The sequence below is a fragment of the Metarhizium brunneum genome, chromosome 2 (assembly GCF_013426205.1).
Source record: "Metarhizium brunneum chromosome 2, complete sequence".
In the NCBI taxonomy this organism is placed as follows: domain Eukaryota; kingdom Fungi; phylum Ascomycota; class Sordariomycetes; order Hypocreales; family Clavicipitaceae; genus Metarhizium; species Metarhizium brunneum.
The window spans coordinates 6826475-6852160 of record NC_089423.1 but is presented as its reverse complement, the minus strand read 5'-3'; the positions used below and the strand labels follow the sequence as shown (position 1 = coordinate 6852160).

At 57.2% G+C, this 25686-nt stretch overlaps 10 protein-coding genes across 10 annotated transcripts; 5 read left to right on the top strand and 5 right to left on the bottom strand.

Moving 5' to 3' along the window:
* Positions 1 to 610: 610 nt before the first annotated feature.
* G6M90_00g050500 (uncharacterized protein) lies at positions 611 to 2140 on the bottom strand (the record flags this gene model as incomplete). The annotated part of the gene is made up of 1 exon (XM_014689669.1): positions 611 to 2140. The coding sequence occupies one exon, from the start codon at positions 2138 to 2140 to the stop codon at positions 611 to 613; it is 1530 nt and encodes a 509-aa protein (XP_014545155.1).
* A 1007-nt stretch (positions 2141 to 3147) lies between these two features.
* G6M90_00g050490 (uncharacterized protein) lies at positions 3148 to 5100 on the top strand (the record flags this gene model as incomplete). The annotated part of the gene is made up of 3 exons (XM_014689668.1): positions 3148 to 3727; positions 3782 to 4881; positions 4933 to 5100. The coding sequence occupies 3 exons, from the start codon at positions 3148 to 3150 to the stop codon at positions 5098 to 5100; spliced, it is 1848 nt and encodes a 615-aa protein (XP_014545154.1).
* Positions 5101 to 5249: 149 nt separating this feature from the next.
* Positions 5250 to 6667, bottom strand: G6M90_00g050480 (uncharacterized protein; the record flags this gene model as incomplete). Its single annotated transcript, XM_066130490.1, has 4 exons — positions 5250 to 5380; positions 5436 to 6078; positions 6107 to 6235; positions 6293 to 6667. The coding sequence occupies 4 exons, from the start codon at positions 6665 to 6667 to the stop codon at positions 5250 to 5252; spliced, it is 1278 nt and encodes a 425-aa protein (XP_065986589.1).
* Positions 6668 to 8015: 1348 nt separating this feature from the next.
* On the top strand, positions 8016 to 8324 carry G6M90_00g050470 (uncharacterized protein; the record flags this gene model as incomplete). The annotated part of the gene is made up of 1 exon (XM_014689666.1): positions 8016 to 8324. One exon carries the CDS (start codon positions 8016 to 8018, stop codon positions 8322 to 8324), a length of 309 nt encoding a protein of 102 aa, XP_014545152.1.
* Positions 8325 to 9568: 1244 nt separating this feature from the next.
* On the top strand, positions 9569 to 11926 carry asqD (O-methyltransferase asqD; the record flags this gene model as incomplete). Its single annotated transcript, XM_066130489.1, has 6 exons — positions 9569 to 9593; positions 9646 to 9809; positions 9864 to 10182; positions 10885 to 11035; positions 11095 to 11537; positions 11607 to 11926. 6 exons carry the CDS (start codon positions 9569 to 9571, stop codon positions 11924 to 11926), a joined length of 1422 nt encoding a protein of 473 aa, XP_065986163.1.
* A 2799-nt stretch (positions 11927 to 14725) lies between these two features.
* On the top strand, positions 14726 to 16243 carry CPYA_1 (Carboxypeptidase Y A; the record flags this gene model as incomplete). The annotated part of the gene is made up of 2 exons (XM_014689664.1): positions 14726 to 15041; positions 15096 to 16243. The coding sequence occupies 2 exons, from the start codon at positions 14726 to 14728 to the stop codon at positions 16241 to 16243; spliced, it is 1464 nt and encodes a 487-aa protein (XP_014545150.1).
* A 1353-nt stretch (positions 16244 to 17596) lies between these two features.
* G6M90_00g050440 (uncharacterized protein) lies at positions 17597 to 18577 on the bottom strand (the record flags this gene model as incomplete). Its single annotated transcript, XM_014689663.1, has 1 exon — positions 17597 to 18577. The coding sequence occupies one exon, from the start codon at positions 18575 to 18577 to the stop codon at positions 17597 to 17599; it is 981 nt and encodes a 326-aa protein (XP_014545149.1).
* A 534-nt stretch (positions 18578 to 19111) lies between these two features.
* On the top strand, positions 19112 to 20049 carry G6M90_00g050430 (uncharacterized protein; the record flags this gene model as incomplete). The annotated part of the gene is made up of 7 exons (XM_066130488.1): positions 19112 to 19114; positions 19171 to 19213; positions 19280 to 19349; positions 19417 to 19571; positions 19631 to 19681; positions 19737 to 19861; positions 19927 to 20049. The coding sequence occupies 7 exons, from the start codon at positions 19112 to 19114 to the stop codon at positions 20047 to 20049; spliced, it is 570 nt and encodes a 189-aa protein (XP_065986434.1).
* A 366-nt stretch (positions 20050 to 20415) lies between these two features.
* On the bottom strand, positions 20416 to 22315 carry G6M90_00g050420 (uncharacterized protein; the record flags this gene model as incomplete). The annotated part of the gene is made up of 7 exons (XM_014689662.1): positions 20416 to 20649; positions 20707 to 20811; positions 20882 to 21595; positions 21653 to 21944; positions 22012 to 22082; positions 22139 to 22206; positions 22261 to 22315. The coding sequence occupies 7 exons, from the start codon at positions 22313 to 22315 to the stop codon at positions 20416 to 20418; spliced, it is 1539 nt and encodes a 512-aa protein (XP_014545148.1).
* Positions 22316 to 23907: 1592 nt separating this feature from the next.
* Positions 23908 to 25317, bottom strand: G6M90_00g050410 (uncharacterized protein; the record flags this gene model as incomplete). The annotated part of the gene is made up of 1 exon (XM_014689661.1): positions 23908 to 25317. One exon carries the CDS (start codon positions 25315 to 25317, stop codon positions 23908 to 23910), a length of 1410 nt encoding a protein of 469 aa, XP_014545147.1.
* Between the last annotated feature and the right edge of the window lie 369 nt (positions 25318 to 25686).

Genomic DNA, 25686 nt, shown 5'->3' with positions numbered 1-25686 from the left:
TTTATGTAAAACAATGAGAATTACGGCTGCAAGTCAGACCGAACTATGCGACAAGTACCGGGCTAACATCAAGTGAACTTTGGGATTGTGAGCCTGATGGTTACATTTGCCTGTCTGGGCGTCGTGATCTTGAAGACTTTGTGCTCTCGAATGTAATAGCCAGGTACATGGTATCAATTGATGTTGTTTAAATATTGTTGCCAACCGCTGTAGTTGGCGCCGTCAAGGAGCAAGCGTGAATAACGCAAATAAATTTAGGTCGTGAGAGAAACAAGTTTCAACTCGAGCCCCTTCATCTTAGGAAACGCCATGATTGAGGCGACAGCAGGAGAAGCGTCTGGTTCTATCCCCATGATGTGAGCATTATCAACACCTACAGAGTCACGTGTGAGGCACCATGTCATTGTTTCTTCGCTGGCACCTTTTCGTTGACTCTTTTCCTTTCCTATCATTGATCATGACTGAGCTATTTAGCTCTCTTGTAAAATAACGTAATAATTGCATCACGAGCTCTTGCGACCTCGGAGATTCCTCTGTGCGGTCCTCCACATATACCGCTACAAGCGCAAAGAGAGTTGGAAGTCAACATCATTGTCCCCCGACACGCCAATCACAACCTGACACGGCGTGGCCCTCGCCCCCAGCGCCTATCAAACCGCCTCGAGATGGCATGCAGGCCGTCGTCCTCGCTGTATGCCTGATCCGGCCGCCAAATGTCGCCCCTGAACGGCCGGTCAACGCCCGCGTCCTGGTGGTGACGCAGCACGTCGGCAACCGTGGCCGCGAAAGCGCGACACTCGCCCGCCTCGTGCTCGTGGTCCCAGTGAACCTCAAACCTGGCCAGCGCACGGCCCAGGGGCATGGCGCAGTCGCGCCGCCGCCGCAGGCTCTCGCCTCCCCCGAGCACCACGAGGAGGTACATCCTGTCCCGCATGGGCAGGTGCTTGACGGCCTCGAGCCGCGCGTATATCTCGGGCAGCATGGCGTCGCAGTCGGTCCCGACCCAGTGGGAGGACGTGTCGAGGAACGAGCTGCCCGTTTCGCGGCGGACCATGGCGCCGTTCCAAAAGACGTGCGGGCTGTCGTGCAGCCGGGCGGACGAGAGCTCCGAGAGCATGCCGGGGTCGGCGGACAGCGCGCGCGATGCCGGGAGCAGCCGGAGGTCCAGCAGCCGCTTCTCGCTCCACGCAGCCGCGTCGTCGACCAGCGACGCAACCTCGGCGCCGAGCTGCCGGCGCAGGTGCTCGATGGTTTCCGAGACGGTCAGGAGGCTAAAGATGTTGAGGGAGCACACGGGGTTCTCGTCGTGCGGCTCGAAGAAGAAGCGAAAGGACAGGGTGATGTCCTCGGGGAGCGAGGCGGCGCGGGCGAAGGCGCGGTTGGCCACGCACCGCCGCAGCTGGTCCCTGGTGAGCGGCGTGAGGCGCCACGTTGCGCGGGCCGGCTCGTCCATGACGCGGAGCCGGATCTCGGAGACGACGCCGACGCCGGCAGCGGCGCCGCCGCGCATCGCGTACAGCAGCTCCGGGTGGTGCTCGTCGTCGACGTCCAGCACGGTGCCGTCCCAGAGCACCACGCGCCCGCCCACGACGGACTGGCAGCCCATGCCGTGGCGGCGCGTCAGGACGAGGTCCCAGCCCGCCGTGGTGAAGTGGCCGCCGGCCCCGACGCCGTAGCAGTCGCCGTGCGGGACGGCCTTGCCGTGCCTGGCGAGGGTGGCAATGGTTTGGCCCAGCACGCAGCCCGGCCCCAGCGTGAGCACGTCGCCGTCGACGCGGCTGTCCGCCATGTGTGCCAGGTTCACCATGATGCCGGGGCACGTCGCCCCGTTGAAGTAGCCGTGGCCGCCGCTCTTGACCGAGACGGGCATCTTGGCGTAGAGGTCCAGGTCCTTCATGGCCGTCAAGGTCTGCACGATGCCCCATTCGCCTCTTGGCGACACGACGACGGCGGGAACGGTGGCCGCGCGGTCGTGCATCTGGGCGTCGGGGGGCAAGCCGTGGCCCTGCGTCTCGTCGACTTGTATGCCGCAAAGCCGAAGCCGCTGTACAAGCTCGGCGATTTCGCCTGCGTATGCCCGTGCAACAGTCGAGCTGGCATCGAAAAGCGACGCAGTAGACAACTTGGAGACGGCGGACATGATGGGTGAGCAGGGCTCTTCAAGGTTCAGAATGTGCTGGAGTTTCTTTACAAAAAGACGGCTTCATTGGGATTTATAAGAGGTGGCAGTCTGTCCCTGTGCTTTCTTCTCGGACAATGCCAACGTGCATGAGAAACTATAGGCGGCTTCTTCTCGGACATGATGCCAACGTGCATGAGAAACTGTAGGCGGCGTCTTCCTCGGACATGATGCTATCGTGTGCATAAGAAAGTAGGAGGCGCATTTCTCGGACATGATTCTAACGTGCATAAGAAACTATAGACGGCTGGTTATGGCCAAGTCGGCGATGATTTGTTGACACGATGCGAGAACGGACATGTGTTGACCATCTTTACATGACACGGGCACTTTGACGTAAAAGAGGAGAGAAAAAAAGCAAACCCGCCGAGGCAATGCTGACACGGAGCGGCATTTCCCTCGTCACTCGGCGATGGGCCCGTACTGTCAAGATCAAGTCCATGCGAGCACCATGCGTCATCTGATAGGACAAGGCGCTATACAGCTCCGATGAGACGTATTCGAGCGCCGCGAACAAGGTCGTATCCGGGTACGCCGCGCCCTCTCCCGAGTCTCCACGGCGGTGCGGCTCGATAAGCTATACATGTAAGGTTGAATTATGCCCAACCAAACTACTCCGTTCCGATTACAGCAGTGTGCCTTTGCTTGGCCAAAACTCCACGGCACAGACACGGCCTCGCGGAGAACAAGCACATCTACTCCACTCCGATTGCTGCCTTGATTTTTTATCTCCAGACGATCTTGTGTCACAAGATCCGTCAGAAGAGTAAGACTGAATGACGGAGCTTACCCCGCGTTGCCGAGTCTCGATGAGCGGTCACCGTCGCAGTCAGCTTTATACTCTGCAGAGTCTACACCTCTCGACAACTACACAACACGACTCTGAGTTACCTGCTGCCGGTTAAAACGAGCAGCCGTCCGCAAGCGTTGGTCGCTTCTCAGTTTCCACTGTCTCTAATCAATAGACAATGTCTCCTCCGATGCCGGCAACCGCCGAGGGATTCGCCACATATCCCCCCCGGACTGCGCTGCCGCCTCTTTGCCTCGACGCATCCACCGCCCGTGAAAGCATCAACGCCGGCGAGGTCGTGAACAAATGGATCGCCGCTCTCTCCTCGGCCATTGACGACAAGTACGTCGCGGGCTTTGAAAGCCTGTTTGTGCAGGAATCGTGGTGGCGCGACCTCGTGGCCCTGACCTGGAACGTGGCCTCCAAGTACGGTCCCCCGGCCATCAGCGCATTTGTCCTAGGATCAACCACCGGGCTGGGAGAGTTGACGGCCGTACAGACGCCCATGCTGGGCCCGAGGCTGGAGCAGTTGGGGCCCGCGACCTTTATCCAGGCGGGCTTCGCCTTTACGACCAAGTTCGGCTCCGGACGGGGGGTCGTTCGCCTCGCCAACACGGGGCCCGACGAGTGGAAGGCCTGGACCGTTTCCACGCAGCTGGAACGGCTAAAAGAGACGCAGGACGCGGGTCGAGACGGTGCAAATGGACCAGAGACAACGCCGGAGTCGGACGAGCTGCAGGTCCTGGTCGTCGGCGGCGGTGAGCCCGTCCCCCTCTCCCCCTTTATTTCCTACTGACGCGGAACATCTTCAGGCCAGTGTGGTGTGTCTTTTGCCGCTCAGCTGGAACACATGGGACTCCGCTACTTGCTGGTAGACAAGAACCCCAGGATCGGCGACTCGTGGCGCAACCGCTACGACATTCTCAAGACGCACACGCCCTCGGCCATGGACAATCTCCCGTTCCTGCGGTACCCTGCCAACTGGCCCAGACACATGACCAAGGACCAGTACAGCGAATGGATGGAATGCTACAGCAAAATCATGCATCTCAAGACGCGCATGAGCACGACGGTCAAGAGCGTTGTGCGCAAGGACAGGAGCTATATAATCGAGCTCGAGACAAACGGAGCCACTTACACCACCAAGGCGAGGCACGTCGTCCTCTCTACAGGCCTTCACAGCGACCAGCCCGTGCAGTTAGACACCCCGGGCCAAGATTCCTTCCACGGCCAAATGTACCACTCGTCCCGGCACAAGTCGGCATCCAGCGTGTCCAACCTGGCCTGCAAAAACGTCGCCATTGTCGGGGCCGGCACCAGCGCGCACGACGTGGCCCTCGACTTTGTCACCCACGGCGCCAAGAGCGTGTCCATGATCCAGCGCGGCACGGGCCTCTTCCTCACGCCGGATTCCTGCGAGCGCACCGTCACTGCCCTCTGGGCAACTCCCCATCTGAGCATCGAGGACGCGGACCTCATCGAGACGTCTGTGCCCAATGTGCTCGCGCTCACGCTGGTTTCTGGCACGACGTCTGTATGCGCCCAGATGGACGGGGATCTCATCGGCGGCATGGAACGGGCCGGCATGGCTTTGAGAAAGGGCGAGGACGGCATCAGCCTGCTGGATCTGCTGGTGCTCAAGTCGGGCCACTTTTACATTGACCAGGGCGCGGCGCAGATGATTGTCGACGGGAGGATCAAGGTCCACCGGTGCAAGGGGGGGCTGGGGGCCTTTTACGATCGCGGTGTTGAGCTGGCGGACGGGAGGAGGCTCGACGCGGATGTGATTGTGCTGGCGACCGGGTGGGAGCGCACCGGTGACGTGGTCGAACGGCTGCTTGGGAGGGACTTGGCCGGCCGGGTGAGTGCCCGGGAATGGGGACGTCTTGACGAGGAATCCGAGCGTATAGGGGTAAGTGTCTGCCTTGTTGACTCTTGTAAGTAGATACTGACGCTCTGGTAGTGGTGGCGGCCGAGCGGCGTCCCTGGTATTTGGTGCATGTCCGGGGCTATTAGCTGGGCGAGGCAGTACTCGAGGGTGCTGGCGCTGCAGATTGATGCCGTGGAGAGGGGATACAACGACGAGTATTATCGAGAGACGGCGGCTGCCGGCGGACGGGGGGCAGGATGACGTGAAGGCATCTCCTGGAGAAAGACGGGCCATGTTTGAACAACCTGCCACTGATTAAGAGTAGAGGCATGCGAGCGTGACCTTGTTTATTCTTGTTGTATATAGCAAATACTTTAATAATACTCTCCCATCAGGGCCATCACGACCCTTTAACCACCGTAATACTCCTTGACCATTCTCCTATGGTCCCGGTCCAGCCTTGCCGGCTCGAGATCCTCAAACGCCATGCTCCAAATCGCCTGGGCTTCGTCCACAACAGTCCCCCTCGCCGAATCGACACCTGGCAGCAAATAAGCATCACATCAACTCTCACACCCTTCGTCTCAAACACGTACCCATGTGCTGCGCCATGACCGGGTACAGCGCATACCGCGCAAGGCCCGCCTCCTCCGCCCACTCATTCAGCAGCAAGTCAACCTGCCCGCGGCGCGTGCCGAGAAACCTCACGAGCGAGGCCACCTGCTCGCGCGGAAAGACCATGACCTGCGAGCAGCAGCCAAACGGCTCGTCGACGACCCCCCGCGACGGCGGCCACACCGACGCCTTGCCGCACTGGAAGAAGAGCACCACGAGGGCCGGGACCGCGACGCCCGCCAGCACGAGCAGCGCCGCCGGGTCCAGGTGCGCCCGGGCGGCCCGCCACCGCCGCCGCGCGAGCACCACCGGCCCGGAGCCGCCGGCCCACACGGCCAGCACGATCCAGTGCTCGTTGTGGCTGCCGATCCACCGGCTCGACCAGCCCGTCGAGCGCTCCTGGTTGAACATGCGCATGTACAGCCACGGCTTGCGGACATTGGAAATGTCGCGCAGGCCCAGGAGCGCGCGGGCGAGCCAGCCGTCGGCGAGCAGGACGTCGTCCTCGAGAATGCCAATGTACGGCGTGTCCGTCTGGGCGCACGCCTCGAGCGCGTATATATAGTCAAACACGCCCTTTTCTGCAAACTCCCGCTTATCCTCCAGCGTCTCGAGGTGTTCCGCCTGCGCCCGTGAGACGTTGTACGTGTACAGGCTGTCGACGGCCGAGCGGACCCATTCCCGGTGCCAGGTCGGGGTTTGTTTCGGCAATGAACACGTTTACATATACATCCGCGCGCTCCTGGGGGAGCAGGTTGCCCAGGGCACTGGCGACGGCCGTCTAAAGGAGTCAGTGTCACGGCCCAGGTCGTACGCATGATGTAGGGAAACCGCTCACCTCGACGTACTGGATGCGCTGCCGCCTCACAGAGGTGAATGTCACACAGAGGCTTCGGCCTGCGCCTGACTCACCTCGAGTCGGGGCGTCATGGGCGGCACCGGCGGACGCGTACTGCTCAATGAACTGCTGCACCTCGGCCCTGCGGTGGCGCGAGTACTTTTGCTCGTACGCCCGGCTCGGGTCGAAGAAGCGGCTCCCCGGGTCGCGGTAAAAGTGCGTTTGTGCGTACCACACGGCGCAGGAAATCAGGGCCAAGCTGGCGACGAGCTTGCGGCAGAGCGACCACATTATCAACGGCGCGCGAGGCACGGGACCGCCGCCGCGGGTGTACCAGGGCTCGCGGGGGAGTTGATGGAGCGGCTCTCGTGCCATGGTTCGCGAGTGCTGCCGTCTATGTCGTGGGAAAAGGGCGGCAACATGTTGGAGGCAAAGGCGACAGACGGCACGCAGACATGGCGATGGGAGGCGTGACGGTGCTGGTTCGACCATGTCCCTTTGGCTGATGAGATTGCCATGTACCACGTCGCCCCTGGTCGATACTGGACGGGATCTCGGGCTGGCATTGCATTCGCTGCTGTTGTGGCCAATTGTGCCGAGTAGGGCCGATGTTTACTCGGACTGTCACATTTCACTTTGTCGTCGAGGAGCTCAGATCGTACAGCGGCGCGGCGTGGCCTCTGCGGAGATGAATGCAAATCTTACCCCGAGGCCTCTGCTTTGCTTGCCATTGACGCCTGTTGCCCGTTGGCAACTGAGTGGACTGGCCACTTGAGTTGCTGACGGATATTTTGTTGCGAGTCTCGAAAGCAATCACTGCTTCCGACCGGCCAGCGTCGCCAGTACTGTACTGAGGCTTTGCAGTCGAATCCGACTTGGCAGATTTTAACCACGGCGACTGGAAGCCGGCGCCATGATCGACACTCGACTCTTGCTAATTCTGACGGCAGTTGCAAAAACATGTGTTGGTCTGTCGGTGTGATCGTCATCAGGTTGGGCGGTTTCTGCTCACCGTAATGACGAGCGGCATTTCTTGCGCCGCCAAGTGGTCCGATGGCCTACATAAAAGAGACATAAGTAAGCCTCCTACTAACAAGATGCATTTGTTTGGTGGCTTCTGTAGTCAGACCATATCAAGAACTCTAGTCTGTACAACGCAGCGAAACTCGGGTCTCCATCTCGCGATAGAATGCTAACCTCGTTGATTCTGTATCCATCCGAGTGAAGCAGGGCGGTGTGGTTGACTACGCACAGCCTCTAATTGCTGAATCCGGAAAGCCGTGACCGATCGCCATTGCTCTGGCTGACGTTGCAGCATCACATACCAACTTTGTGAGGGCTGCGAAACGCACATTCAGCCCCGACCACTCTAAGCCCAGCCGGATATGTCAACGATTATCCTCCAGATGGCAACAACTAAAACATGCATGGCCACGATGTGCCGTTGGTACAGGAAAACATGGCATCTCGGTGCAAAAACAAAGAGCAGTGGTCAACTACACCGACAGAGTGAGTCGTCTTGACAAATAGACGCCTAGACTCGGACGGACATGAGAAATATAAATACGGAAGCTGCCTCCTGAATCGAGACGACAACTCATTCACTCGGCAGTCCGTCTACACGATTCAAATCACCACATTACTCTGTCATCACGAAGAAACACGGTAAGAATCTCGGCCAAGGCTTAAAATCCTCGCACTAACCAACAACAGTCTCGCCGCAATGCACGCCTCCATCGTAGCCATCGCACTCGCCCTCCTCAAGGGCACCATGGCCGGATACGCCGAGGTCTGTCTGAACAAGGCCCACGGCTGTATCGACTACCGCGTCACCAAGGATTGCTGCGCCGCAGTAGGCGGCCAGCAGCACTTCGAGGAGGGCTCGCACATCTGCATATCGAATAATCTCTGCGGCGGCAACGGCGTCAACATCGGGGCCATGGTGAACTGCTGCGAGGCCCGGGGTGCCGGTAGCAGGGAGCTCCCCTACGACGGATTCTGCAGCGTCACCGACGTTCCGCCGAGGTGCTGAGCACGGAAGGCCGTCGCCTGGGCTGCGACTTTGTGTGCTGCTGTTTGGACGTGGACGCTGCTTCGCGGTGGTTTGGTGGCGGATTCTGGGCTGGAAAGTGGTTTCAGAATCATGATGAGGAGGCGTTGTGTCAATTGGGAGCTCGAGGTTTCCGTTGCCATGGGTTCCTGGGTATGGCCATGATGGGTAGTCAATTTACTATATTACGCGAATCCCATGTTTAACTGTACTCATACGTTGCGGTTACTGTGCTGGCCGTGCTTTGCTTGATGGCCGCTCGGCGTATCTTTCGGTGTACAAAGCATCTACTTCGAGTCTGGTAAAGACTGGTCTGCATCTCTACCGAGGGTCGCGTGATGCTGCGGTGTTGCGACTTACACGGCCAACGTGGCCTCGGCGTTTGGGCATGAAGGAATCAACTCGAGCGGTTCAAATCGCACGGTGTCGACGCCAACCATGCGCGCCAAACTGGCCAAGACTATTGATTGCGTAAAGAAGAAGCTGGATGCCGAGTCCAGGGCAGGCGTGTCAATCCAGTTAGCCGCCGGAAGCAAGCGGACATCGGCAGTCAGTCGGCCGGGCCGCCCGGGACGGCGCCCGATTGGATACAATCACGCTCTCAGTAAATTCACGCGGCGCCAAGGGTGCTCTGCGCCGGGCCGTAACCTACGTCTGTATTTCCCAGTCTTCTCACACCCTGGCCGATACAACTCATGAATACGCACACATTGAATGACCCAAGTAGACGCCGTGGGCAGTTGGTATCGTTGCAGCTTAGCCAAGTATTTCTGCACGCAATTGGTAGTGAATGCAACATGATTTAATTTGCCAGCGTATGAGTGCCAGGTTGCCTTTTACCCTCGACAGTCTTTTTTACAAACGCCGCACGAAGCCGTCGCGTCGGCCCGAGATCGGCACGTTCGGGTGTAATGGGCATTCAAGCTTCTGGTAGCGTAGTATGGCGTGCGTGTTAGGATTGGAAATCGATACTAATGACTAATTCATTTATGAATTTGTCATTTGTATTATATTTTCCGTCTCATGCCGGTTGGACCATTTATATTTCTATAGTGCTGGAACAGTCGTAGTAGTACGCGAGTTTACCAGCTATCCAAGACATTTTAAACCCATTTATATCAGCCTACCATTTTCGTTCCTTTATTCCGTTATTACATCTTCCTCTTCATTATCCAAGCAATAGTCATCGCATTGTCACTCAAACAGTACATTATACCGAAGCAATGATGCCAGCCAAGGTTACCCCCGAAGGTGAGTTTATTCTCCCAATTAAAGCAGGAACGTTGTCAACTTTTTCCTTTAGACGCATTGGATTTTTCTGCCATTGCATTCGACTGGGCAGACAGCTTTGATACCAAGGTATGCTCCGTCTTGTCGCTATTCAATTCAGTCTTCATGTTACAATTCTCAGAGTGCAACGGACAGGACTGGGACCGATTGAGACACATCTTGGCGCCAATACTCGATGTACGTTGACAACTTGCATGGTGATGCTGTTACAGAGCTAACAATGCCGGCCAGGTTGACTACTCGTTCCTGTCTGGCCCACGGGATGAGTCAATGACCGCGGAAGACTTTATTGCATTTGCCAGCGGCGAGAATATGCTTGGCAGTTCCCTAATCGACACCCAACATCTTATTGGGGCGTCCAAGTACAATTGGATATCCGAAACGGTGGTACAAGGGGCGCATCAGGTTCGGGCTGCGCATCAAAAGTATACAGACAGCACCAAGGCCACAGTGGAAGCCAAGGGCCATGGTCATGCTCTGGTTTACATCAAGTACAGCAAGGCTGGCGGCGAGTGGAAGTTTTGCGGCATCAAGCCAACCATGTACTGGAGTGAGTATAATATAGCCAAGATCTGGGGACATGGGGGTTAGGTTGGATAGAACGATTCTGTGCGATGAAACGCATCTCCTTGTGCTCACCGCTCGTCATGCTCGGCGTTCATTCTGTGACGATACATTAGCGACATGAAGCCCTTGCACGACTAGGAAAATCTCCAGTGTTTAAAGTGTATGTGGCAAAACATTAAACCTTTTATCCGTGGATCACATTCCAAGTTGGGCCTCTCCCCTCATCCGACTTTCATCATGTTGGTCCCATTTCTCAGATGAAAAGGACCTCAGACGCAAACGTCCAGCAGAGGTCCAACATGGCAGGTGCAAGCTCGTCCATCACTCTCATTGAGCAACTTTGCAACCTGAAGCCAACGCTAGCTCTGCAAGACAATCAAGGCGCAAGGCAAGATGCCCTCCGGCTGAGCAAAAGGCTCGTAATGGAGCTTGGCCAGCCACCCAACGTGGCAGTGGATTTGGCCTATTCGGTACAGCAACTGGCTCGCGGTTTGGTGTGTACAATTCGCTCACCATTGTGTCTCTTGCACAGCCATTGATTACCGTCGCGGCTCGGGTTGCTATCAATCTGAGGCTTTTTGAGTTGATTGCCAGTGCCACTGGCCCAGTCACCTCCACACGGCTGGCCTCGGAATCCGGCGGAGAAGAGCTGCTAATTAGTGAGTGCTCACTCGGTATACTACAGGATATTCAGTAACCGTCGGCAAACAAGTCCGCATCCTACGACCTCTGTCGTCCGTTGGAATCGTCAACGAAGTCGGCGAGAGGCAATGGACAGCAACTCCAGTGACTCATGCAATGGCATCCGAGGGAATCGCCGCAGGGCACAGAATGATGTAACCAGACCCAGCCCCCATTCTTCATTTCATACGACCTGTTGCTTACGAGAACCAAGAGGCGAGGTGATTGTCAACACGGCCCAAAAGGCGCCAAAGTATCTCAAGGAATATGGGCATCGATGCCCAGCCAATCCACGGGACGGCCTTGTGCAGTTTGCCTTTCAGACCAAGATGACGACGTTTGAGCTCTTGAGTTCCATGCCCGATATTCTCAGAGACTTTAATCTCTTCATGGGCAACACGATGGGCTCTAGAAGTTATTGGGTTGACTGGTATCCCGTCCAGGACCGGCTGCTCACCGGCCTCCATGGCCAGTCGGCGGTGCTCGTGGACGTGGGCGCTGGCAAAGGCCATGATCTGATGGCATTCCACGAAAAATATGCGGGACATGGTCGATTGGTTCTTCAAGATTTGGCCGCGGTCACTGATCACGTCAAGGATCTGAGCGGCGAGATTGAGATTATGACGCATGACTTCTTCACCGAACAACCAGTCAGAGGTACAGCCACGGTAGATTTCCGTGTGTCAACTGGAACGACGGGTTCGACTAACCTTGAATGGCGGGCAGGTGCACGAGCATATTTGTACCACCACATCCTGCATGACTGGTCTGATGAAAAGTGCCTGGAGATCTTGGGGAAGCTCAGGGGCGCCATGTTGCCGGGTTACTCTAAGCTGCTCATCCACGACATGGTTATCCCCGAGAGGGGGGCGTCGACGCTCCATGCAATGCTCGACATGGCCATGATGGCCTTTAATGGAGGCATGGAGCGAACCGAAGCGCAGTGGAGGGAATTGCTCGGCAGGGCTGGTTTCGAGGTTGTCAGGGTTTGGCTGCCAGCACAGGAAGATGCAGATGGTATTGTTGAAGCAATGGTAAATGCGTAGTCGCTGGCAAATTGCTTTTTTTTGACATTCAGAGCACTGGGCAGAGACATTTCGCCCTTTAATGTTGAAGCTCTGTGTTTCAATTCACCCATGTTTGGCTCCATCTCACCGCCAACAATCAGCCTTGAATCACATGACCACTTGCCCCAATGTCGCCTGTTTTCTTGGCTCAAATCCCCTCTCTTGTGCCTAGACGACATGGGCATCCACACACAACGCTTGCCTCTGGCATCTTTACTGTCATTCATGCTCCATGTGCGCAAATCCTCTTTGTTCACCATGCCCGCCGTTGTGGCCCAGCCCAACTTCCCCCCATATTCATCAGCAAGCTGCTTGCCCAAGGACACCGACCTGTCGTAAGGCTTGAGCTCCAACGACTTCCAAGACGCGCCTGTGCACAAGGATTTTGTCTGTGCAGCGTTTGAGAATTCCAGTAGACTGGCAGTTGCGACCAGCAAGACGATCAGCAGAACCTAGCCAAGCATTTTGAGATTGCATCGAGGTGTACCAGCATCATCGAGATGCCGGCAACCATCTTGTCAAACAAAGTCATGCCACACAGCCGCCAAAGACCAAAATGGCAATGACAAGGATCCCCACCAATCTTGCGAAAGGCACAAGAGTACAAGGGTCGTCATTCTGATCACAATGCAAGGCGCGTGCGCAGCAGCTGATATTGGAGTGGCGATGTGAATAGGAGAGAGAATGGACAGCCACGCCTCTGACTTCTCTACCGAGATTTTGAGGACGACCAAGTGGCCAGTCCCCCCCACGCGCCGGAGAAGGTAGTCTGTACCCGGATTATCGGCTCGAAACGTAGTCGCTGACCAGGTTTGCATTGGCGGGACACTCTCCCTTGTTTAATCCCTGGGCCCATGTGCCCGATGCAGTACAGGGCAGGCAACAAGAGTGTCGATTCTGTCGAGGATCGACGTGGCCCCTGTTAGAAACGTTTTCTCCGGGACGGTTGTGAGCTCGGCGAGGGCAAAAATGCCGCCGAGCTCAGGCGGAATTTCAGGAATCAAAGCCAAAACTATCGGGCTAAACCCGTTGGATCCGTTTCTCTACGTCGAAAGGCATCGGTTTCCTGGCTGAAAGTGTCTTTACCAGTGTGTCTGGGGCGTATGATGAATGATTTCTTACACGAAAGTGCGACAAGTACATTGTGTGTTTGCAAATTCACCCTGGAAGTGAGGGTACTGACCAAAGACGTGGAAAAGAGACCTTCATGGCGAGGGAGGCGATGGAAAGAAACGGCAGAAAGAAAGGTCTACTGAAATGAAGCAGCGCGAGGTTGAAGAGGGGGGAGACGGAAAGGCTTGGGCCAAACACATCAACACAACACCAAGCAAGCCCGTTGACGGCGCTGCATCCAATCTGTTCATCGTCACTTGAGAGCGACCTTGTTTCCGAGCCTGGACCGGTTGGTGATGATGTGACTCGAGACCCTCATCTCACAACACAGGGCTAGAGAGTGCATTTCTGTACGGACTCGAGTCCAGCCATCTACTGCCATTGCGAACCTTGAGAGCTGACCAAATTACACTAGGAGATTGATAATAGTACGTAAACCTTTTCAGGGATACATGCGAATCAGACAGTGCGAGCCGTCCCGAACTCGGCGTGGTACGAGCAAGGGGTCCAGCCAGCTTGACCCCGATATCTTGTACTCGTCACAGAGCGCTGCGCCTGGAAATACCTGTCGTCTCAAGTCACCATTACAGATAAAGTTTCGGCCAATGTTGAACGAAAGCATGGCAAAAGTGCCCCGACGAGGCGAATCAAATGGGGTTAGAGTGTGCTGCATTAAAACTGCGGGTAGACTTGTGTCCGTCTCCAAAAGTTCAAACTACTCCCGAGCTGCCCTTTTCATCAGCCGTTGCAATCGGCTGCCGGTGGAACTAATGATGGTGGAATTGGCGCCGGGAGCCGATGAAACTTGGTCGTTGTCATTCACACTCAAACAGACTGAAAGACATTGACCCCGGTCCCTGACAGAATCTCAACTCCATTTAGTTTAGGTCAAGGACCGGAAAACATGATTGGTTGCCCAAGACAGCAACTGCAAGTCTCAACTCTGTCGAATAGCAACGCCAGTACCAATCTACAACCCTGGCGGCGACCCAAAAGTGGCGGAATATGAATGCAGAAAAATTACCTATATTGGAAGCTTCTTTTTCTCCCGCTCCACGTTTGGCAGAAACTGGCAGTGTAACCCAGTCGCCGCACGACTAGAGGGTGGACATTGATGACGACACACTGGCACGTTACCATCCGTGCTCTAGATTTGTATCTCTTGCGGTGCAAGATCGCCGAGAAAAAGCGGGGAGGGAAAACGCTCTGTCCCTTTGAACTGCCGATTCGGCTACTCATCGTGATCATCCTGCTCAGACCTGCTTAATGCAGCCACACAAGGGTAACATCGAGGCCCCCAGTTCCGTGGTTGTGGAACAGCGTACTGTACACTAGGACATGGCGGAATGGCGCCATCACAACGGGGGCCATGAAACCAAGATGCAGCGGCTGCTCGCATGGTCGCCGCCGTGTCGTATAAACGCCAACAACGTCTACGTTTGTACCTTCCTATCCAGACTTGGTTTCCTCGCATGAATCTTGACCCTGTTGAGCAACCAGGGGTTGCCTCTGGTAACTATGAGCACGCACGGTCGGTCGGTCGGTCGCTCTCTCGCTCGGCGACGAGGTTGAGAGGTTGGAGGGTATAAGTAGCCGGGCAACATCAAGAAGCAAACTTGCACCTCAGCACCGAGCAGCCCAGAATCTACTGTCCCCTCACTCACTATGCGGGTTTCCAGTTCCGTCCTCTTTTTGGCTGCGGCCTCAACCGTCGTCGCCGACCTCACCAAGGTCAAAAAGGCCTCGACCTACCAAGAAGCAATAGACCGCCGGCCAGACAGCTTCTGGGACCACATTGTCAAGGGCGCCGAGATCCAGGACGCCAGCACGAAACCAGGCGCTCACAAGAGACTGGACGGCGAGCTGGCCAACTACCAACTGAGAGTTCGACAGGCCGACCCTGCGGCGCTGGGTGTCGACAAAGTCAAGCAGCTCAGTGGCTATCTCGACGAAGAACAGGAGGACAAGCACCTGTTTTACTGTAAGACTGCAACTAGCCCGAGCTGTCGGCCTGCAGACTAATTCTCTCTGTCAGGGTTTTTCGAATCCAGAAACGATCCCGCCAAGGACCCCGTGGTTCTCTGGCTCAACGGCGGCCCGGGATGCTCCTCCTTCATTGGCCTCTTTGAAGAGCTTGGCCCTGCCACTATCCCAAACGAGGACTTGGTTCCCGTGGATAACCCATACTCTTGGAACTCGAATGCCTCCGTCATCTTCATCGACCAGCCCGTCAACGTGGGCTACTCTTACGGCACCAAGATCACGGGAAGCTCCCAAGCCGCAGCCAAGGACATTTACGCCATGCTCACGCTCTTCTTCCACCAATTCCCTGAGTACGCCGAGCGCGACTTTTTCGTCACGGGCGAGTCCTACGCGGGGCACTACATCCCCGCCATTGGCGCCGAGCTGCTCTCCCACAACAACAGCAACATCAACCTCAAGGGCCTGGCTATTGGGAACGGTCTTACCGATCCCTACATTCAGTACCTGTACTACCGGCCCACGGCTTGCGGCCAAGGCGGTTATCCCGCCGTCCTGTCTCAGAGCGACTGCCAGGCCATGGAGAACGCCGAGCCCGAGTGTCAGCGGCAGATTGGTGTATGCTACAACGACCCGAGCGCAAGAGTCTGCAGGCAAGCGACAAACTACTGCAACAACTTTCTGTTGGGCATCTACCAGAGCGGCACCAACAACAGCGTCTACGACATTACGTCTCCCATCGGCACCGGCAAGACGAGCTACGCCTCGCAATTCCTCAGCTCGACCAAGACCAAGCAGGCGCTGGGAGTCGAGGCCAGCCGCGCATACGAGGAGTGCAACTTTGACGTCTACAACGATTTTGTCAACAACGGCGACTGGATGACGCCTGCCCACCGAGTTGTACCCGGTATCCTGGAGAAGATTCCGGTTCTGATTTATGCGGGCGACATCGACTACATCTGCAACTGGCTGGGGAATGAGGCCTGGACGCTGGCGCTGGAATGGCCTGGAAAGAGTGCGCTCAACGCCGCCAGGTCTCAGGAGCTTCATGCCAAGTCGGGCAAGAATTACGGAAACGTCAGGGCTGCACAGGGCCTGTCGTTGATGCAGATATACAAAGCCGGCCACGAAGTCCCGCAGTACGAGGGCGAGGGCTCGCTTGATTTTCTGAATAGGTTTATGGGGGGAGAGTGGTCAAAGTAGGCCGGAGGGCTGATGATCCTGTAGCTGAGCTTTTGACGAAACAAGAGTATTTCTTACTTTTCAGACGCCTTGTCCAGAGACAATGACAGTTGCTTTAGGAAGAGAGCCAACAAGATTTCCAAATACAGTGTTAATTTTTCCAGAGTCCCATATTTTCAAAAACGGCGCAACATGGTTCTCAAGGCTCACCTGCTGCTTCACTCACGCATCGCAGAACGATTTGCGGATGTTCAACTAGACAGTCACAACAGGCTCTCACACTGGTTGTGCTCGAGTGCATTTCATAGGTCAATTTGCCCACACAACAGAAGAGACGTGTCTGCGTATGCCTCACGCGACTCGTCACGTACATTGTGCCGGTCACGTTGGCCTGCGCGTTGTCTCACCTCTCCATGCCGCGTATCATCAGCTCGCGGGCATGCCAAACAACAATACCGTGGCTTGGCCGGCCTGGCGACAGACACGTCACAAACATCTACGTCTTTGCATTGCAGTCTCCTCATCACCACTGACAGCCTGACGCATGAATATTCGGATTGCCAGTCAAGACCCTGGCTGGACATGGTGCCCAGGGTGCGGCGGGCACTCCCGCCTGGGGATCCAATGCAACGTGGGCAAGACATGCTTTATTCGCCCGTGGCTACAGAGAAACCACAGGGATTCTGGGCTAAATGGTCTGCCGACTGGTTACATCAACCTGAGCCTCCTGAACAGCATTGGTTGTTTCGAAACCGAGGCGGTTGCCTTGTCTCACTCTGGTTTGACGATCGGCACCAGGTTGGTTTCGTTTGGTGTCGCGGCGTGCCACGTCAGTTCTGCCTGTTGAGCGTTGTTATCGGCCAAAGGGAATCGAGCTGCAGCTGTTTTAGTCAGTCCTTGACTCATCACCAATCACCCCGACATGATACCACCATACCAAGCTGTCCATACTCAACCGGTCGAACCGAAAGTATCTATTATTACTGTCTGACTGCATTGCTTTATGCGCACAGCGACCCAACCAAGCTACTCGCCCGCCAAGAACATGGGTCGTGCGGCCAAACGCTGGAAGCCTGGAACGCAGCATCTGATGGCTGAGTCGAGAGTAATCCAGGCTCGGGTACGGAGTATACGGCTGGGAATATCCAAGTTGGACCAGGCCAAGTTACACAGACTGGGCGGGACTAGTCTCGGCCGACTGGATATTCATCTTGATACTCACAGGTCTAGGTGTTTGTCATCAAATTTGGCGAGAAACAAGAAGCACTTTGCTAGGCCTACCAATTTACAGACGCCTATCACATGCCGGTCCATACTCGTGTCAATCTTGGACACTCAACCAGAGTCGCGTAAAACCCATTCAAACCACGACGCTCAAACCTTCTTTCCGGACAGTACTTGGCGAAACGTCTCAAAGTTGCCCCGGTTGTCCGGATCAAAGACGGCAAACCACACCTCGCGCCACCGGTTGCCGGTAAACTCGTGCTCCCGCAGCACCTCCAGCCAACAGTGGGCCACATCATCCGGGGGGTTCCCAAAGACGCCGCAGCCAAAGGCGCCGAGAACAAGCATGTCGTGGCCGTGGAGGGCCGCCATGCGCAGCGCCAACCTCATCTTGGCCTTGGTGAGGGAGCGGTCCCTGTCGCGGGCGTACACACGCTGTACCTGCTGGTGCGCGGGAAGCCGCGCCGCGCCGCGGCCCAGCTGAAAAGTCCGCACCGCGGGCTGGCGGATGGCCGAGATGGTGACGGCGCTGACCAGGGGCAGGTCGGCGAGAGGCGTTTGGGGGACCAGCAGCTGGTGCCCCGAGGCCATGTCCCCGCGCAGGACGAGCACGCTCGGGCTGTATATCCCTTCGTCGGCGGCCAGGGGATAGTGGTGCGGGTTGAGGCTGATGGCCAGCGAGCTGCGGTAGCAAATGGCCTCCTCCTGGGCCACGGCGCCGTTCAGCCAGCCCCCGCCGGGCGTGCGCGCGTTGGCAAAGTTGACCACGATCGGGGGCCTGCTGCCGTGAGCACGCGCCGACGCCGACAGCTTGGTGGCCGCGTTGAGAGTGTCCTCGTTGACGACTTGGATGGTGGTGCGCTGGGGGAGGCCGACGCCTTGGTTTGGCCCGAGGCGTCGCAGAGAGTTGAACGAGTACTTTGTCGACATGCCCAGGTCGACGGACGGCAGCTGGCTCTGGACGCTGTGCACGGCAGCCAGCGTCTCCCTGGCCGTTTCTCGCAGGATCTCCCTCTGCTGCATGGCTTTGTTGTTGGAGCTGGGAACAGCGCTGTTCTGCGGTCGGGGCACTCTTGCTCGCTGTGTGTGAGACGCCGGAGGGGTTGTTGCCCGGCTTTCAGAGGACCCCATGATGCAGACACTTGCGGTTTATCGAGGGACTGCGAGGGCGGCGAGGACTGTGAGAGGTGTCGTGGATTTGAGGCCAGAGGTGGGAAACGAGAAGAAACTGGCGGCTCTGCTCTTGACGCCCAAACAGAATGGCCTTGGGCTCCAACAACTGCACTGCCGAGTTCAGGTCATGGTCTGGATTCCCCCGTCCGGGGTTGGTGCGAGGAGACAAGGCCATTCATGCCGTGTAATCGAGCACCGCCGCCGGCCCAACGTCGTACATGGCAGACAAGGCTCAGTTTTCTCTCCTTTGCCGCTCGGTACTACACATCTGATGATTTAGGCACAGTCCACGGATGCAAGAGACGGTCCCGGCCGCGTCGTGATGGGGACCGCGCACATGTACGCCCAACACTTTGGCGACCGGCGACCTTTGGAAGCCATTTGATATTAGACGGGGGGACCTCCTCCAGCCAGGCGATGCCTTTCAAAATCCCAGAGTAAAAGACTTGTTTTCTGGCAAGATTCTTTGAGCCAAGGCAAGCCGGATTTACCATGGTGTGTATATCGATCAGCATCCCTCTGTACGTTTTCTTACTCTGTTCTGCGTACAGTCTCTTGATCGTCTCGACGAGAACTGCAAGTTCTACAAGCACCGTGAGTGACCACTGCAGCCTCGGCAAGCCTCGACCAGACGAGTAACCGTGAAACCAAAACCACCAGTCACGCATCTATTCTACTGTAAATGGCTTCACCCGGGAACGAGCGCCAAGATCAAGAGCATTTACATCAAGTACGTCTGGGCCGGGCTCTGATCCAAACCCAAGCTCCCAGCCTCCCACGCTAAGTCCTGTGCGCAGGAAAAATTGCAAAGACCCCCGACATCATATCCGCTTTCACGGGACGCAGCGAGCCTGCTACGAAGGCAGCAGCGGCGACAAGTGGAAGCCCTGCTCCAACAACAAATGCTATACGTGCAGCATCCTCCGGAATGGCTTCTCCATCAGCAAATCGGGTGAGCGGCGCGCTGTTTGAAATTCCCACCAGCGTCGGCGTTGCTGACCTCCCCTGCAGACCCGTCTAGCATGTTTGGTCCGGCAATCTACTCCACCATTGTCTCTTCCAGTATGCACGCCATGTATACCGCTTCGAAAGCGTACGCGTCTAATGGGCACTGTAGAAGCGAATCTCTATGCGAAAAATCACAACATTGCTTCGCGGAAGCATGCCATTATTATTTGTGGCGTCTCCCTTGGGCGCTGCGCCTGTGTCAGCCGCCCAGGAGACTACAGCGCGTTTGATACTGTATGTTCAGGTCCCCTGTGCTAGATTCGTACCGTCGGGGATGTATCCGCTAATCATGCAAACAGGTCGAAGCGACGACTACAAATCAGGGGGGGTCTGTGAATTACCCAGAAACCGTCAGCTACAGGCAGAGAAATGTAGTGCCTTTGGGTGTGATTATATACACGCGGAAAGGGTGGACACCGTGAAATCTGACCGGTGATGTGGACGGCATCGTTGCGTCGGTTGTGGACGGCAGCCAACAAATGCATCCGTTTGGTGACGACGCACGGCAAAGGGGTTCAACTGGCTGTGTACTTGACAAGGTCTTGTTGTGCCACGAGCAGCCACGACGGCAGAATGTGGACTTGGGTCCTAAATCTATCCAGGGGGAAAGGCCGCCTTTCCAGTCTATAGGGGGCTGTAGATTCTACCTTTTCTAGTTTACGCTATGCAACTCCATCCAACACCGCGAAATCAAAGAAAGGGTCGGCCAGACGACGGACGCACACGTTAGATGACGTCTCGTTGGCCATTGTCCACCATTGCATCTTGCACGTCCCTCCAGCCAAGTCCTACCATGTCGCCTGCGACAGGCGGTAATACCGCTCAGCATTGGCAGCCCTCGCCCGCTTGCCCCAGATGGCCATGGGAACCGCCACAAGGTGAACAAGAATGATTACGCCGGCGATGAGGACAAACATGCCCGACACCGTCATGGCCTGCCGCCACGGCTCCACGGCAAAGGCGCCGATGACGCCAATCGCATTCCTGAAAAAGGTAATCACCACAAAGGTTTGTGAAACAATCTGCCGTGTAACTTGTCAGCAGGCGCCGTCTCCCGAGCCGGATGGGCCAATACATACATCGGGATACGAATCAATGATGAGCGTAAAGACAATGTCGGCAACGCCGCCGAATCCAAAGGAGCTGAGCGTGGTCCCGATGATGGGGTAGATCCAATGCATTCCCTACGAGACATGGTTAGCAATTGATCGGCCACCGCCGCAAGGGTTTCAGCAAAACAAGGGCCGGGCTTACGCGGTCGGCCGCGACGCCAAACGTGGCCATGCCGGCCGCCATGGCAAGGGCCGGGATGGGCAAAAAGTACAAGCGCATCTCGGGCTCAAAGATGCCGCCGTTGCGCCTGGCCAGCCACACAATGGCGGCGTCAATGAGGAATCCTCCGTACAGGGTGCCGAGTATCGACCCGACAAACGGCCCGAGATGCATCAGCCCCAGCTCGCGGGGCGTAAAGTTGTACGGCGGCTCGACAAAGATGATGGACTTCATGGACCCCGACACGGTGATGGTGCAGAGATCGACGCCGTACAGGGCGGCCACAAACATGACCTGGGGTATGGCCATGGTGAAGAGCGGCTGGTAGAGCGTCTTCCAGAGCGACTCGCCCGTCGGCGTGAGAAGCTGGAGCCGGAGGTAGTGCGGGAAAGGCACCTGGGGCGTGCGCTTTTCGTCCAGGTCCTTTTCCAGCGCGCCGTCAACAGCATCCTCGTCCTCGGCGCTGCCCTTGTCGTCGGCTGCGGGCCGCACAAACTTGGTCTCTTCGTACCCGACGGCAAAGACCAGGGTGAGAACCGTCATGAAGACGGCGAGCGTCATGTAGCACGACCGCCACCCGAATGCCGTTGCCTGCGCGCCGGCGGCCATGGGACTGAGGGTGAAGCCAAACTTGAGGGCGGCAAAGTAGAAGCCGTTGGCAGTGCCTCTCTGGTGGACAAAGAACATGTCGCGGATCTGTCAAACTTGTTAAGAGATGGTGCCGCCAAAGGAAGAGAACAACAAGGGGCGTACACTCATCTGCACGGCAGTCTCGTTGATGGCGCCCGCAAGGCCCTTGAGCAGGTTCGTCAGATATAGCTCCGTCGCCGTCTGCATGTACGCCGTCCACCACACGGCTGCCGTAAAGACGGCCGTCGACACAATGTACAGCGAGCGCCGGCCGTACTTTTTGGCAAGGGGGATGAAGACGATGCACGTCACCGCCTCCCCGCTCAGCAGGATGGCCTTGGCCGTCAGCAGCTGGGCGGTCGTGACGTGCAGCTCTTGTCTCAGGGGTTTGAAAAACAGCGACTGTATGGCCAGCCTGGACGGCGTTAGCAGGGCCGCGGCAGCAGACTTGCGGCATCGTCATGGGCCGTGATGGGACTCACCCGGTGAAAATGGCCATGGTCATGGCCGTGAGAAGCCCAAAGTTGAACAATTTGCGCCACATCGGCCATCGCTACAAAAAAACGTCAGTTCCGGGCCGGTGGCATGGGGGCAGGGCGCGAGACTGACCAGAGGATCGTTGGGGTCGTCTGACGGCGTGGGCCTGCGAGTTATCTCTTCTTTGCCCGACTTTTGACCTGTGGCACCATATGAGCGAGTTGCCACGACCACTCTGCTGGCGAAGGACTTACGGCTTAGCAGCTCGACAGTGCCGGGGGGGAAATCGCTGCGACTACCCATTGTCATGGTTGGTTTCTGCAAAGGGGCCAGTGGAAATGGAATGGTGTAAGATGACTGGACAGCGGTGGGAGTCTGCGAGGTTGGCCAAGTGTTAAATATGATTTCACGGCCATGGCATGGCAAGTTGTCCACTACTCCGTCTCAGCCATTCCATGACCGAGCCGATAATCACGCCGTGCGCGGCCCGACAAAGTCTATTGACTATATGCTGTGGCTAGCGTGTTGCAAATAGACATATGTCTGGTGTGGGCTGACTCGGGTCGCACAGCATGCGTCGAGTGAGCTCATGGCCGGGCTGCCCGAGGGGCGTTTCAGAAACGCAGAAACGGAGGCAGGTTGCTTGCCGTCGCAGTGTGAAATGTTGGAAGCATACGCCTAATACACTCGAGTGAGCTTGCCACCGAGTAATCCTATGTACCGTCTCGCAACCGCGCTAGTTGGGTGAGATGGGAAATAGTCATGTCGTCGCTAGTGCTGCATCATGTGGATATGGAAAACTTGGGGAGTTCCCCGCCAATTGACATTAAGCACCAGGCCGACTCCGATTTGTTTACACCATTAAACCCGCCGTCGAATCCACCATTGCGCTTCTAGCCGGGCGGCAGATGGTGACATGGAGGCTTTCGGCCGAAGGCGCTTACAAGTGAAGCGAAGCGTGCGTCATTGCCGTCAAACATTTGGTGTAGAAGCCAAGACCTGTTGAGTAGGCGTGAAGTAGTCAGTATAGTGCGACGACATGGTCCGAGGAGCGCCACCAGAACTGCGTAGGGTCAAGAGCTTCCAGTACCAGGTGTTGCTGCTTCGAAACTGCCGTTCAAGACGGCCGCAGCTGCTCTTTGAATAAAAGGCATCTCGCAGCCGTCAGCGGTGAAGCCATCACGATAACCCAGCCGAGAGATTCCATAGTACATACCATCTACACCCCCATGACAGAAACTTTAGACCTTCATTTGATACCCCAGCAGGTTTGTCCAAGTTGCCGGGTCAGATGAATGAAACAGCCATGCTTGGCATCCCGAGTCATGGCCTGAAACCCGGCGCAGCGTTGAGTACTCGTGCAGCGTTTCACCATCCCCGCCCATGCGCAACCCACGATTGTGTTGTGTTTTGCCATGGAATTTACTTTTTCTTAATTCGCGGCTGTTCTCGCGGCTGTCCTTGCGCCCGAGCACCGTCGAGGACCCGACCTGGTGTCGCAAGCCTGAGCTGCATATCGGGGTCGCCGCCGCGCTGCGTCTCTGTCTCGGCACCGACTATCTGGAGAAGCCTGTGAGTTATCCCACCGGGGGCCCTGCCGGGGGCCGCCTGCGCCGAGCTGTGGCCTGCGGCCAGCTGGCAGGGTTTTCGAGGTTCACGAGTCGCGACATGCACGTGAATGGCTTCGTTGGCCAGCCAAAAGTATTTTACCCAGAACGAATCAAATAATTGGGACGGCCTTGTATGTATGCAGTATATTCAAGGGGCAGCCGGCCCCCGGCGGGGCCCCCGGAGGGAATATAAAAACGGCCCTTGGTTCCATAAAGGCTCAACTTGACAGCTCCAAACCCCTCGCTTTGGATACCCCTAGGCGAACGATTCGCTGACGTCAGGGTCTCCACTCAGCCGAGGCAAAACAGGCTCGGCCCTTTCCTATACGATTGCCACGCTCCCGGGTCTATCATTGTGATTTGGGAGTGGTTGTCGGTGACGATTTTAAGACAGCTGACTGGCCAGAGGGTGTTGTTGTCGAGCCGAAAAGCCCCCGGCAGACCCGAGGCCCCCAGCACGGCGTCGCCCTCGTGCAAGGACGCACCGTACGGAACAGCGTAGTAGACGGACGGGGGAACCTGGATTGCGTTGTGGGTGAGGTCCGTGTACACGGCGAGACTCTGGATCTGCAGCCGGAGGCCGTCCACGACAACGGCAGCCGGGAGGCCGGGGACCTGCATGCCGTACCCCTCGTAGATGGCCGCAACCCGGTCGGGCATGGAGCCGCAGCTGGCGCCGCTGACTAGATCGACGCCAATGCGACCCAGCTCTCGCGGCGGCGGCCCCGTGGTCGAGCGAATCACGTCGACGGGAACGCGCCCACATTCGTTGCTGGCGGAGACGACGGAGTGCTTGTCGGGCCGGGAGACAATGCCGGGCCCCTCGGACCACGGCCCCGGAATGCCGACCTGCGAGTACTTCTGGACGGCGGGGTTTTCAGCGTCGAGAAACGTCAGCGTGGTCTCTCCGGCGCCGTTGTCGTGGGCGATGATGAAGGCGTCGAGGGCGTCGGAGAACTGCCAGTCCGCAGAAAAGGCATTGGCGACCGAGAAGCCGCGCGAGTTGGCGTCCGTCTTGGGCTGCCAGCCAGAGGCGGTAAAGACGTCGACGTCCCGCTGAAACGTCGGATCGGGCGACCGCCAGGCGAACTGTCCGGCGCCGTTGCCCAGTGCCCCGGCGCCGGTGGTGTCGGTGAAGATGAGGTGGAACCGGCCGCCGCGGTAGACGACGCTCGGCTGGCCCGCTCCGTACGTGTTGCCGGTATTCTGCTGGTTCGCGGGCGTGATGATGGGCTGGCCACTGTTGAGCCTCGCCCAGGAGATGCCGTCGGGGCTGGACGCAACGCCAATCGTCGTGGGCTCACCGTCGTGTCTTTCGGCGCCATAGTACATGTAGTACGTTCCGCTGACGCGGACGACGGACGGGTCGCAAGTATGCTCGTTGTCAAAGCTTCCGCTGCCGGTTCCCCCAAACACGACCTGGTGCGAGGCCGCGCTGCCGCGCGCGTGGAACGGGCCGTCGAGGCTGGACGACTCTGCATAGAGGATGCTGTCGCCGGCAACCGGTTGTCCGGGCACCTGGCCGCACCACCACATCTTGTACACGCCGTCCAACATGATGCTGGGCGCGTAGTCGTATGCCGAGCCCCCGCCGACCACGGACCCGGGGCTCGATCGGTAGGAGTCGGTGGAGAGGACAGCTCGGACGGTCCGCGGCGGGGAGGCCAGTCCCAGCCCGACCAACAGAAAAGCAACAAGCATTGCGAGCGACGAGGCTGATGTCGGAAGAGCACGTATAACTCGAGACTTTGTCGATGCGTCTAGTACGTACACGAGGAGATGTTACCCCAGGAAGTTGAGTAAAGCACAATTTACAATGCGGATTGCGTGCTTTTAAGGCATGCGTCTCCAACTACTCGTGCTCTGTTTCTTCCATTGGCCGCCACTACATGCAGATGAATACCTAGTCTACCGGTGAGACAGATGGTGCAACATTGGTGGTGAGGCTGCACTCGCGGTCAGACGGCTGGACGCTCAGTACTACGCCCGACTGAAGCGCTGCAAATCGAAAGTTGTTTGGGCAATGCTGACTGCAGATGATGCAAGTGAAGATGCAATGCCCCCGCGCCT